The 14,006-nt window shown below is 45.7% G+C and overlaps 1 protein-coding gene across 1 annotated transcript in view; it reads left to right on the top strand.

Annotated features, from left to right (window-relative positions):
* Positions 1–2,431: 2,431 nt before the first annotated feature.
* Positions 2,432–14,006, top strand: part of LOC311104443 (zinc finger protein 385C-like) — a gene marked incomplete at both ends in the record, with an annotated part of 664,983 nt that continues 653,408 nt past the window's right edge. The window contains one exon of the mRNA XM_084146280.1: positions 2,432–2,480. Coding sequence (XP_084002406.1) covers positions 2,432–2,480 — 49 coding nt within the window. The remainder of the gene's footprint in view (positions 2,481–14,006) is intronic.

The following is a 14,006-nucleotide window of genomic DNA, read 5'->3' as shown; positions in this document are numbered from 1 at the left end:
CATTTACATTTAAGTCATTTAGGAGACGCTCTTATCCAGAGCGACTTACAGTTAGTGAGTGCATACATATTTTCATACTGGTCCCCCGTGGGAATCGAACCCACAACCCTGGCGTTGCAAGCGCCATGCTCTCCCAACTGAGCTACACAGGACTAAGCGTACAGAGGCCCATTATCAGCAACCATCAGTCCTGTGTTCCAATGGCACGTTGTGTTTGCTAATCCAAGTTTATCATTTTAAAAGGCTAATTGATCATTAGAAAACCCTTTTGCAATTATGTTAGCACAGCTGAAAACTGTTGTGCTGATTAAAGAAGTAATAAAACTGGCCTTCTTGAGACTAGTTGAGTATCTGGAGCATCAGCAATTGTGGGTTCGATTACAGGCTCAAAATGGCCAGAAACAAATAACTTTCTTCAGAAACTCGTCAGTCTATTCTTGTTCTGAGAAATGAAGGCTATTCCATGCGAAAAATTGCCAAGAAACTGAAGATCGCTGTGTACAACTCCCTTCACAGAACAGAGCAAACTGGCTCTAACCAGAATAGAAAGAGGAGTGGGAGGCCCCGGTGCACAACTGAGCAAGAGGACAAATACATTAGAGTGTCTAGTTTGAGAAACAGACGCCTCACAGGTCCTCAACTGGCAGCTTCATTAAATAGTACCCGCAAAACACCAGTCTCAACGGGATGCTGACCTTCAGAGTTGCAAAGAAAAAGCCATATCTCAGACTGGCCAATAAAAATAAAAGATGGGCAAAAGAACACAGACACTGGACTCTTCCTTTGCAACTCTGACTAGAAGGTCAGCATCCTGGAGTCGCCTCTTCACTGTTGATGTTGAGACTGGTGTTTCCGGGTACTATTTAATGAAGCTAACAAGTTACATTAATTTCAGCATATTATAATGACAGGTGATTTATTATAATCTAATAAACTATAATAAACTGTATTAATGATAATTAAAAATACATATACTAAAATACACTATATATAAACAAAAGAATGTGGACACCCCTTCAAATTAGTGGACTATTTCAGCCAGACCCGTTGCTGACAGGTGTATAAAATCGAGCACACAGACATGCAATCTCCATAGACAAACATTGACAGTAGAATGGCCTTACTGAAGAACTCAGTGATTTTCAATGTGTCATCGTCATAGGATGCCACCTTTCCAACAAGTCAGTTCGTCCAATTTATGCCCTGCTTAAGCTGCCCATGTCAACTGTAGTGCTGTTATTGTTAAGTGGAAACGTCTAGGAGCAACAACGGCTCAGCCGTGAAGTGGTAGGCTACACAAGTTCACAGAATGGAACCACCATGTGCTGAAGCGCGTAGCGCGTAAAGATCATCTGTCTTCGGTTGCAACACTCACTACCGAGTTCCAAACTGCCTCTGGAAGCAAGGTCAGCACAATAGCTGTTCGCCAGGAGCTTCATGAAATGGGTTTCCATGGCAGAGGAGCCGCACACAAGCCTAAGATCATCATGCTCAGTCCCAAGTGTCGGCTGGAGTGGTGTAAAGCTCGCGGCCATTGGACTCTGGAGCAGTGGAAACGCGTTCTCTGGAGTGATGATGCACGCTTCACCATCTAGCAATCCGATGGATGAATCTGGGTTTGGCGAGATGCCAAGGGAACGCTACCTGCCCGAAAGCATAGTGCCAACTGTAAAGTCTGGTGGAGGAGGAATAATGGTCTGGGGCTGTTTTTCATGGTTCAGGCCCCTTACTTCCAGTGAAGGGAAATCTTAATGCTACAGCATACAATGACATTCTAGACGATTCTGTGCTTCCAAATTTGTGGCAACAGTTTGGGGAAGGCCCTTTCCTGTTTCAGCATGACAATGCCCCCGTGCTCAAAGCGAGGTCCATACAGAAATGGTTTGTCGAGATCAGTGTGGAAGAACTTGACTGGCCTGCACAGAGCTCTGACCTCAACTCTATCAAACATCATTCGGGATGAATTGGAACGCCGACTGCGAGCCAGGACTAATCGCCCAACATCAGTGCCCGACCTCACTAATGCTCTTGTGGCTGAATGGAAGCAAGTCCCTGCAGCAATGTTCCAACATCTAGTGGAAAGCCTTCCCAGAAGAGATGAGGCTGTTATAGCAGCAAAGGGGGAACCAACTCCATTTTAATGCCCATGATTTTTGAATGAGATGTTCGACGAGAAGGTGTCCACATACTTTTGGTCATGTTGTGTAAATGAATAGAATTTCGACCTTCATGTCTTTCAAGATAATATAATCGATGACAAAGTGATAAATAACATAAATGAAATTGTATAGGCGCGGCCGTGATAGCGTTGAAGTCCCTTTGAATGCGCATTCGTGTGTAGAGTGGCTGCGCGCTCTGACACCAGTGACTCCGGCGCGCGAGCTGGGATTTCGGCTTTGACAGTCAGTCTTGTCACACATCGTTTCGAAATATGTTGGGTACGGATGACCACAGGGACAATCTGAAACGGAACGGTACAGGTAGGCTGAAATCCAACATATAGTGTGTAGCTTTTGTTTTTACATATTGACATGTGTGCTGTTTACTATTCAAAGTTTGTGGCCCCCATGTGACAGTTCATCACGCACAATTATTAGACCACTGGTAGCGCGTGTACAGTAGCCTATTTTCCATTCATAACGGAATGATTAGCTATAAAGTTATCCTGAGAGTGCCAAATTATACATTTTTAACGAGGCAGATGCATGTATATGCCTAGCTATTTTATTTACAATGAATGGACGAACATGGCAATTTGTTGTCATGGGCAGGATATATTTTTTTATATGCATGTAATATTCATTTTTATTAGACTGTTAATCAAAACACCTTTAGTAGTTTTATATGATTACAGCTTCGAGGTAATTTATTGACTGTAACTAACAAAGCAAATGTTATAATCTATTGATACACTGTTGCGCTTTGAGGCTAGGCTATTATTTGAGCGCACGTTGATCGTTTGAATTGCCCATATGGCGATCTGAATAGGTTTATTTGTTCATACTTCATCACACTGAATAAAATATAATATTGTTCGACCGTTCATCGTCTATCCCGTCTCGGAACCGGGCTGGGTGTATCCGCAAGGCATGGAGTGAGCCGGTGCTTGTGGTCCTCAACCGCCAGATGCAGGCAGGCTTTCCCTCGATAGAAAACTGTAACCATGAAACTTATGCTCCAACAGCATTTGTTGTAGGCTATTTAACTCTACCGAATTCCAAAGCTCTTTCTCATGTGTATGGTGTGGTTCGATAACGTCTAATCTGGCAAAACATCCGTTTATTTATATACACACGCTGTGGGGCATGCTTTGTTTGTACTGTATGTTGACAGGGATCATTTAAGAAATGGTGTGCCAAGTGACATATGCCCATGTTGTTTGTGCTCAGAGATGACTCTGCCGTAAACTGTCACTTACGGGTCCAGAGTGTCTCTTTACTGCTATAGCAGGCAGCAGGTACAACACCACAGTCCCAGTCCCAGCTCCAGCCTGAATGGCCACGGTGCTCTCTGCTACACTGAAGTAAAGCAACCATTACTATTTTATTACAGGACCATTTTGACAGAAAGCTCTCTCTCTCTCTCTCTCTCTCTCTCTCTCTCTCTCTCTCTCTCTCTCTCTCTCTATATCTCTCTCTCTCTCTCTCACTCTCACTCTCTCTCTCTCTCGCTCTCTCTCTCTCTCTCTCTCTCTCTCACTCTCACTCTCACTCTCACTCTCACTCTCACTCTCACTCTCACTCTCTAGGTCAAGTCCATTGTGGGGCCGTTGCACTTCCTCACAATTTTTTGGGGAAAAGCTATTTTTGAGACTGTTTACGCACTATTGCTCCTCCATATACAATCAACAAAAACTATTCACGTACTGAGCAAAGACAAAGATGTACAGAACTGTCCAGGCCATGTGAGAAAAGTGTGTGGAATTTAAAGAGAAGGTAGAAGTATATTTGGACTGGTGGAAATGATAATGTATGGACAGAGAGAGAAAGGGAGAGGGAGAGCAAGAGAGAGGGAGAGAGAGAGAGAGAGTGAGGGCTGAATCTGTAGACAAAGAAAGAGTCCCCATACGCATCTTGATGGAGGTAAGACTAAATTGTTTGTGACACAGCGAGTGGTTTACAGTGCAGAACAGTGACACTCTCATTATGCCAATAAAGTGGATGCTACATTAGCAGTGGTCTGGTCTCTCTGCTGGTGTCTCACTGTGTATCACACCGCCCTGCTTCCTTCCCCTCCACTCCCAATGAGGGGTCATGTTGGGACTTAATCAACTGGGCTGGTAGCTGGGCTGGTAGCTGGTTGGTCCCACTGACAAGACCACTGTGCAGTATGTATGTATGTATGTATGTATGTGGGTATTTATTTGTATGAATATGTATTTATCTGTATGAATATGTATTTATATATATATATATATATATATATGAGTATGTATCTTTATGTATGAATATGTATTTTTTATTTATGAATATGAATTCATTTTTGGGGGATACTGTACCTTTTCTTTTTATATTCAGTTTACAGTTTTTCACTGTAAATAGCAAGATTGACACACACACACACACACACACTCCTGCTGTGTGGGAGGTACATGTGTCTTGAAGTCAGGAGGTACTGTAGCTCTTTTCTGCATTGATTTTCTTTTTAAACAGTTTAGTGTTTTCTCTGTACTACCTGGCTTTAGATGGGTTATTTTAGGGGTTGGATGGCTTTTTGACAGAAGCCCTGAACCCTTCACAATTCTCACAAACCTCTTCTACTTACTTGTTGTTCTTTCTCTCTTTTTCAACAACCTTTGTATACATTTATCTTTCTTTTGTTGTTCTAGAAATAGTACTTTCCCATATTTACATTTAAGTATGAATTGTAGGGTGTATTCAATGTGTATTACTCAATTATACGGGAATAAACATAACAGCTTAACCTACAGAATAGGCAACCCTTCTCCAGTCATGCTATGACACATCATCCATACTGTCTTTCATCAACGTAAACAGTGCTCTATCGCTGTCTCGCCATATCCCCTCTCTGCATCTTCCCCAGCATCTCTCCCTCCCATGGTGTTGTGCCACACCACTCTGAGATCTCTGTCTGACATTTTGAGCAGACCTCTTCTCCACACAGATGTCCTTCTCTTTCCCCCATTGTGCTGGGACCTCCTGTTGTGTATTCCTGTATGATGTTCTCCATGTCATCGCCTGCTGGGCCAAAGTGATGGGGGAGTGTGCACATTGGTCAACACACACAGCGTGAGTCCTCACATCATTTAGCTTGCTTTTTTCTGTGTGTGCGCGTGTGTGTGTGTTTCAGAATGTCCTGTCAGTCTAATGTCCTTCATTTCAGCCTACGTTCGATCACAGCGACCTTCAGTGTGATTCTGTGAAAAGTTTTGTGCAGTCCCCACTGGCTGCTTCTTCTGCTGCCAGCACGAATACACAGTTAAATCCCAATTAGCCAGGGGACGCTGGATAACAGAAGGAGGTCTGTCAGTGTCCTGTCTTTCTGTCTGTCTGTCTGTCCTGGCCTCAGTGACACCGCCATAGTATAATTTACCTGGTGATCAAACATAATCCAAATCAGATGCCTTGTTACATGAAGCAGGAGGTGCAAAGCAAAACGATAGCATTTAGAGGAGGGGGAATGTGAAACCCCTCATCATTCCTGAGCCATTGTTGCAGATGAGCAGAGCCAGTGGAGTGGAGTGGAGGCTTGAAGCTGACCTGAGCCAGGCTGGATGACAGGTGAACTCAAAAGGGCAAATATCTATAAACAGGCGTGAACATCCCCCCCTCCGGCCGCTCTCCACTCGCCTCACTCAGACAGATGGAGAGGTCACTCCAGCCCTCACTGCCACCCTGATCGCACTGTACTGTACGACTAGTGGCAGAGGACGGGTGTGTGTGTGTAGGCGGGGGGTTTCTGACAGCTGCATGAAGCCCGCCTCAGGGCAAGCAGGCCTTTCCTGGAGAAAAGCCACCCTCCGCCTGGCTGATTGGCATGCCCGGCCGGCAGTGCTCACGGCTGGGACCGACTCAGCAGAAGACTGCCTAGCTCTTCAGTGGGGTGCTGGAGGGTTTGCGCTGTCCACTATGCCCTCACTCGTATGTGCCCTCTGGGCAGAGGGTATAGAGTGTTACTGCTACTAACACATTAACCTCTCTGTCCCCAGTCACTCTCCCTACCCACTGTCCACTCCTGATCCCTTCTGTACTTCCTCCTACCCACCAAGCTCTACCAGGAAGTGAACAGGCCAATAGAAGGGAGCCAAGAGGTACCCTCTGAGTCAGAGAAGGGAGACAGTCAGAGGGTAAGCTCCCATTGAACAGCAGATTGAACCTGTGGTGGAGCTTTGTCTGATCCTGTATTTTGATCCTGGCCCAGGGGTTTTGATTCCTCATTACGTGATCATTATCTAATTAACACAGAGTGACAGACCCTTATCTCACTACCTCAGAGCCGTGATCCTCACACACGTACACACATACCCTCTCACACCTCCATAATGACCCTCACACACACACACTGGGCCTAGTGTTAGACACGCACGTACACACACCTGCCTGCGCAAACACACACACAGTGGCCTGTCTATTTTCCATGGCTGTTGGCATGTCGTTGTGCTCGTGAGCTGAACAGAGGGTCAGTGTTTGAGGCCAGGTAGGCAGGCAGACCCCCCTTCCCCTCCCAATAGGAGCACTAAATAGCCTGGTTGTTTTGAGGCCCCATCACTACTCAACAGGAAGGGTGGGGACCCTGTCTAAACTCATTCTATCACAGGTTCCATATAAAAGACTGCCTGCATGCATATTCATGTCTAGGTGTGTATGTAAGAACACGATTGTGTATTCTGACCAAAGATTAATGTCTGTGATTGGTTGATTACAGTCAAACTCAGAGAGTCCATTGGTCACACAAAGTGTTTGGTTGATAACATGGCTCTTAGAGAGACAGAGGATGAGGAGAACAGATATATATATAAAGGCTATACTTATGTTTATGCATTTTTGAACTACAGTGAATCATTCAGAGCCCTTTTCAGCGAGACTTTTATCTAAAACTGAGAGTGGTTTACCTCAGTCAGTGTATGGAGCGCATGTCCTATTGTACTGTGATCTCCACAGACAGCACACTCTTTCTCTGTGCTCTTCAGCCTTTGTAGATGGCCGTGGCTGCACTTTTCATGTAGGTGTGTAAAGTGGCAAGTTTGTCATCTTGCGGAGTTATGACTTTGGACGATAATAATACGGCTATAAATAATGCGTTTTATGCCTTTCTCAAACGCAAGGACATTTTCTCAAACCCAAGTCACACAATACAATTCGGAATAAAACACAGCAAATGAAGTGAATATCCTAGAGAGAAAGGTGCAGAATAAATATGAAGAGCGTGAAAAGCATTACACTGCAGCATTCAGAAAGAAACAAATGTCAACAATGTTAGAAAATAGGGGCAGGGATAGAGGAGATGAAAATGTAAGATACCAGAACTTATTCATTTGATGAAAACAGCCTATAGCGATTCCTAACAAATATACACACAGCTGGTCTTATGCCAAGATTCAAATGCACACACACACACACACACACACACACACACACACACACACACACACACACACACACACACACACACACACACACACACACACACACACACACACACACACACACACACACACATACCCAAAACATTTTTGGGAGAATGAGATGAGATGAAATGCATTTCTGAGAGCATGACCTTGCACTAGAATACAATTTGACCATATGTGCATTAGATTAGTCTGTGACCATGCATGTGAATCTTTCCATAAGAGCAGCAGCTGTGTGTGTGTGTGTGTTTATTTGTGTGTATATTTGGGGAAAACTCTAGGGTAAAAATCTGAGTTACGTTGGGGTGAGAGTGTGTGAGGAAGTTTCTTTAAAATGCTGGCGAGGATCCATCTGGCCCTTCACAACTCCAAGGGAGCAGTCCATCTGCATCCCCGTATGGTTGCCAAGGGTCCATTAACGCAGAATTCAGCGTTTTTCACGTAGAAAAAAAGATAAAATGCGTAAGAAATATCTAGCTGCGTTTTGTAAACGCAGATCTAAAACGCTTCGGCATCAGATGCTCGGCATCAGACTAATTTTATGCTTCAGTTGCACTTACATTTACATTTACATTTACGTCATTTAGCAGACGCTCTTATCCAGAGCGACTTACAAATTGGTGCATTCACCCAATAGCCAGTGGGATAACCACTTTACAATTTTTTTATTATTATTTTTTTTTTTTTGGGGGGTGGGGTTAGAAGGATTACTTTATCCTATCCCAGGTATTCCTTAAAGAGGTGGGGTTTCAAATGTCTCCGGAAGGTGGTGAGTGACTCCGCTGTCCTGGCGTCGTGAGGGAGCTTGTTCCACCATTGGGGTGCCAGAGCAGCGAACAGTTTTGACTGGGCTGAGCGGGAACTATGCTTCCGCAGAGGAAGGGGAGCCAGCAGGCCAGAGGTGGATGAACGCAATGCCCTCGTTTGGGTGTAGGGACTGATCAGAGCCTGAAGGTACGGAGGTGCCGTTCCCCTCACTGCTCCATAGGCAAGCACCATGGTCTTGTAACGGATGCGAGCTTCAACTGGAAGCCAGTGGAGTGTGCGGAGGAGGGGGGTGACGTGAGAGAACTTGGGAAGGTTGAACACCAGACGGGCTGCGGCATTCTGGATGAGTTGTAGGGGTTTAATGGCACAGGCAGGGAGCCCAGCCAACAGCGAGTTGCAGTAATCCAGACGGGAGATGACAAGTGCCTGGATTAGGACCTGTGCCGCTTCCTGTGTAAGGCAGGGTCGTACTCTCCGAATGTTTTAGAGCATGAACCTGCAGGATCGGGTCACCGCCTTGATGTTAGCGGAGAATGACAGGGTGTTGTCCAGGGTCACGCCAAGGCTCTTCGCACTCTGGGAGGAGGACACAACGGAGTTGTCAACCGTGATGGCGAGATCATGGAACGGGCAGTCCTTCCCCGGGAGGAAGAGCAGCTCCGTCTTGCCAGGGTTCAGCTTGAGGTGGTGATCCGTCATCCATACTGATATGTCTGCCAGACATGCAGAGATGCGATTCGCCACCTGGTTATCAGAAGGGGGAAAGGAGAAGATTAGTTGTGTATCGTCAGCGTAGCAATGATAGGAGAGGCCATGTGAGGATATGACAGAGCCAAGTGACTTGGTGTATAGGGAGAAAAGGAGAGGGCCTAGAACTGAGCCCTGGGGGACACCAGTGGTGAGAGCACGTGGTGCGGAGACAGCTTCTCGCCACGCCACTTGGTAGGAGCGACCGGTCAGGTAGGACGCAATCCAGGAGTGAGCCGCGCCGGAGATGCCCAGCTCGGAGAGGGTGGAGAGGAGGATCTGATGGTTCACAGTATCAAAGGCAGCAGACAGGTCTAGAAGGACAAGAGCAGAGGAGAGAGAGTTAGCTTTAGCAGTGCGGAGAGCCTCCGTGACACAGAGAAGAGCAGTCTCAGTTGAATGACCAGTCCTGAAACCTGACTGGTTTGGATCAAGAAGGTCATTCTGAGAGAGATAGCAAGAGAGTTGGCTAAAGACGGCACGCTCAATAGTTTTGGAAAGAAAAGAAAGAAGGGATACTGGTCTGTAGTTGTTGACATCAGTGGGATCGAGTGTTGGTTTTTTGAGAAGGGGTGCAACTCTCGCTCTCTTGAAGACGGAAGGGACATAGCCAGCGGTCAAGGATGAGTTGATCAGCGAGGTGAGGTAGGGGAGAAGGTCACCGGAGATGGTCTGGAGAAGAGAGGAGGGGATGGGGTCAAGCGGGCAGGTTGTTGGGCGGCCTGCAGTCACTAGTCGCAAGATTTTATCTGGGGAGAGAGGGGAGAAAGAAGTCAAAGCATAGGGTAGGGCAGTGTGAGCAGGACCAGCAGTGTCATTAGACTTAACAAACGAGGATCGGATGTCGTCAACCTTCTTTTCAAAGTGGTTGACGAAGTCATCCACAGAGAGGGAGGGGGGGGGGGGTGGGGGGGGGGGATTCAGCAGTGAGGAGAATGTGGCAAAGAGCTTCCTAGAGTTAGAGGCAGATGCTTGGAATTTAGAGTGGTAGAAAGTGGCCTTAGCAGCAGAAACAGATGAAGAAAATGTAGAGAGGAGGGAGTGAAAAGATGCCAGGTCGGCAGGGAGTTTAGTTTTCTTCCATTTCCGCTCAGCTGCCCGGAGCTCTGTTCTGTGAGCTCGCAATGAGTCATCAAGCCACGGAGCTGGAGGGGAGGACCGAGCCGGCCGGGAGGATAGGGGACACAGGGAGTCAAATGATGCAGAAAGGGAGGAGAGGAGGGTTGAGGAGGCAGAATCAGGAGATTGGAGGGAGAAGGATTGAGCAGAGGGAAGAGATGATAGGATGGAAGAGGAGAGAGTAGTGGGAGAGAGAGAGCGAAGGTTGCGGCGGCGCGTTACCATCTGTGTAGGGGCAGAGTGAATAGTGTTGGAGGAGAGCGAGAGAGAAAAGGATACAAAGTAGTGGTCGGAGACATGGAGGGGAGTTGCAGTGAGATTAGTAGAAGAGCAACATCTAGTAAAGATGAAGTCAAGCGTATTGCCTGCCTTGTGAGTAGGGGGGGACGGTGAGAGGGTGAGGTCAAAAGAGGAGAGGAGTGGAAAGAAGGAGGCAGAGAGAAATGAGTCAAATGTAGACGTAGGGAGGTTGAAATCCCCCAAAACTGTGAAGGGTGAGCCATCCTCAGGAAAGGAACTTATCAAGGCGTCAAGCTCATTGATGAACTCTCCAAGGGAACCTGGAGGGCGATAGATGACAAGGATATTAAGCTTAAATGGGCTAGTGACTGTGACAGCGTGGAATTCAAATGAGGAGATAGACAGATGGGTTAGGGGGAAAATTGAGAATGACCACTTGGGAGAGATGAGGATTCCTGTGCCACCACCCCTCTGACCAGATGCTCTCGGGGTATGCGAGAACACATGGTCAGACGAGGAGAGAGCAGTAGGAGTAGCAGTGTTTTCAGTGGTAATCCATGTTTCCGTCAGCGCCAGGAAGTCGAGGGACTGGAGGGTAGCATAGGCTGGGATGAAGTCAGCCTTGTTGGCAGCAGAACGGCAGTTCCAGAGGCTGCCTGAGACCTGGAACTCCAGGTGTGTGGTGCGTGCAGGGACCACCAGGTTAGAGAGGCAGCAGCCACGCGGTGTGAGGCGTTTGTGTAGCCTGTGCGGAGAGGAGAGAACAGGGATAGGCAGAGGCATAGTTGACAGGCTGTAGCAGATGGCTACAATAATGCAGAGGAGATCGGAATGAAATGAACTAAACATCTGGGAAAGGAGAGAGCAGGGCCTCCCTCACCAAAAAAAATATAACTCTCCCAACTTCCACCTCAGAAACTATAATTGTTTCACTGAACCACCCGAATAAAACTCTCCCAACTTCCACTTTAGAAATTAGAATTGTTGTAAACTACAGCGGTTCAATGTTTCAAGGAATAGACTCAACTTACTTTATTCAGCTAGCTAACTATGACGCCATAGCTAACTAGCATGCTAGCATCCAATAACACACAGTTTAGCACCAATACTTGGTTACAACAAACTACCAATAGTGTGTTAACACACTAAACAGATAATTTGTGTCCGTGTCTAGTTCTTTCATAACGCAGCAATAATTAAACGTTGGCTAGCTAGCACAAAGATATTGTATTTAGCTACCATAGTACAGCTAGCTGGTAGTGTTGGCTAGCTAGCAATGGCTGCTGTGTTGACTTTGTTTGAAAAACGGCGTCGCTGCGAACGAATGTAGCTGGCTAAAAGGATATTGTATTTAGTTGCTACCGTTGTTAATAGCTACTCGGCAGCTAGTCCAGGAGGTGAGTTAGCTAGCTAGCTTCGTGCTACACCTGGCACCGTCGAATACAAAAGTAACCTACAATAACTACATACAACAACTACCCACAACAGCCCACGATGCCTACCTATAATACCTAATAATATACAGCCCACGATGCCTACCTATAATACCTAACTACAATCTAAATACATAGTTTAAGCCTTACTCGACAAAGCCCAAGCTATGTATAAAGCCAAACTTACCCGACGCCAGCTGTCTGGGTGGCAGACTGCAATCAGTAGCTGTAATTAAGTACAGCAGCTACCAACCACCTAACATTAATGCCTCGGATAATGAGGTAGAAAAACAGCTGAATGGTAGGCAGCTAGCTGGCTCAATCACAGGTACTCTTAAGCGTGAAATAACATTGGAAACAACTAACCACAGTTGCTAAAAGTTACCAGTAGCTACCCGCTAGCTAGCTAGTTTTGTTGGTCCAAGTAGTGGGTTAGCTAGCCTCGTGCTTCGCCGGGGTCCGCCGAATACAATACTTACCTACAATAATTACCTACAATAACCTACAATAACCTACAATAACTACCTAAGTAAACTACCTATAATACCTAACTACAATACCTACCTACAATCTAAATACATGGTTTAAGCTTTACTCAACACCATATAAGAAGCCAAGCTTACCTCCTGCTAGAGAAAACACAACCTCTCCCGACCACCGTCAGACGAACTGACAGGCTTTCTATCAGCAGACAGTGCTCTGTCTGATGTGTAGCTACTTTTCTCTGGTACTTTTCTCAGTGTAGCCTATTTTTCTCTGGTAAAATGCAAGATTAACTTCTAGCAAAACATTAGGAAATGTAGCTTGCTGCATTCTTTCTATGATAAACATTAGATATATGATGGCCATGCATCTTTTTTGAAAAAAATACCTTGCTTTTTCATTGTAAGCTCATTTACTTGTGTGGCTGCTAGACAAATAGCGTTGCACTTCTGTTGTCATCTGATGAAAATGAAGCTATTTTATGCCGAATGTGTTGCACTAATGTATTTTCTGTGAAGGAAAACTATAGTCGCACGCCCCTGCTCAGTGTATTGAAGCAAAAAAACACTGTTGACTTTCAATATAAAACGCAGGTGAAATTGTTTAAAGCGCAGGTTTATCGATGGTCTGCGTTTAGAAAATACAGATTTCTGAACTCTAACGCAACCCCTGGTTCCTCACCCCTCTCCCCCTTTACACGACCTCCCACCCCAGCACCTCACCCTCACCTCCACACAAACACACACTACTCCCCTCAGACTTGGAGCGTTTGGAAAATGAACAAGAGTAATAATTTAGGAAGTATGGATGTGAAGAACTCTTACAACAGGAACATTCATATCATCCTTAATATCTGTTTTGTGTTCATGATATGGATTTTGGTGTACTAACCGTACATTGTACAGCCCCCACACCCACTCATCCTGTGTGTTCAGTAGTACTGTACTGTTTCTGAGACTTGTTGTATTTACATGTACACCTAAATTCACCTTTTCAACAAGTGTTGGTTTGAGTCTTTATTCCCTAAAAGCTCAAGCTCTTCCTCAAGGTTATTTCTATCCATATATTATCTAGGAATAATAATAATAATAAGAAGAAGAAGAAGAAGAAGAAGAAGAAGAAGAAGAAGAAGAAGAAGAAGAAGAAGAAGAAAAAGGGAAATTACAATGAAGCAAATAAGCCACTCTTTGACCTCCGTGACCCAAAGAGCGGATTCATAAAATAAATACCACTTCCTGCTTTGAGCAGAGTCTGTCTGAAAAGATATCCGTCTCTAAGAGCCACCTTTGGACAGCGTGACGTCTGTCTGCTGCATTGGCTGAGCTACAGAATGGCTGTTGGTTAGTGACGATGTGGGCGTCTTTTTAACCTGAGGCAGAATCTCTCGGTTTCACAGAGAAACAGCCTTGATTTCATCTTTAAAGGTGATATACACTGCACACCCTGATACACACCCACGCACGCTACAAAATAAAAAAATAAAATAAAACAAGCCCCAGTCCAATGACTCATACCTGTGAAGAATGACCTAATGATGCGGCAGGCGTTGGTCAGACGGTGTGACGTGCACTAATCCATACCTGTGTGTGGGTGTCCTCTGGGATGCAGGCTGTGTTTTCTCTGCTGCT

The sequence above is a fragment of the Coregonus lavaretus genome, assembly GCF_964263955.1.
Source record: "Coregonus lavaretus genome assembly, chromosome: 28".
Classification (NCBI taxonomy): domain Eukaryota; kingdom Metazoa; phylum Chordata; class Actinopteri; order Salmoniformes; family Salmonidae; genus Coregonus; species Coregonus lavaretus.
Note: the sequence above shows the minus strand (reverse complement) of the source record. Positions and strands in the feature narration are given on the sequence as shown.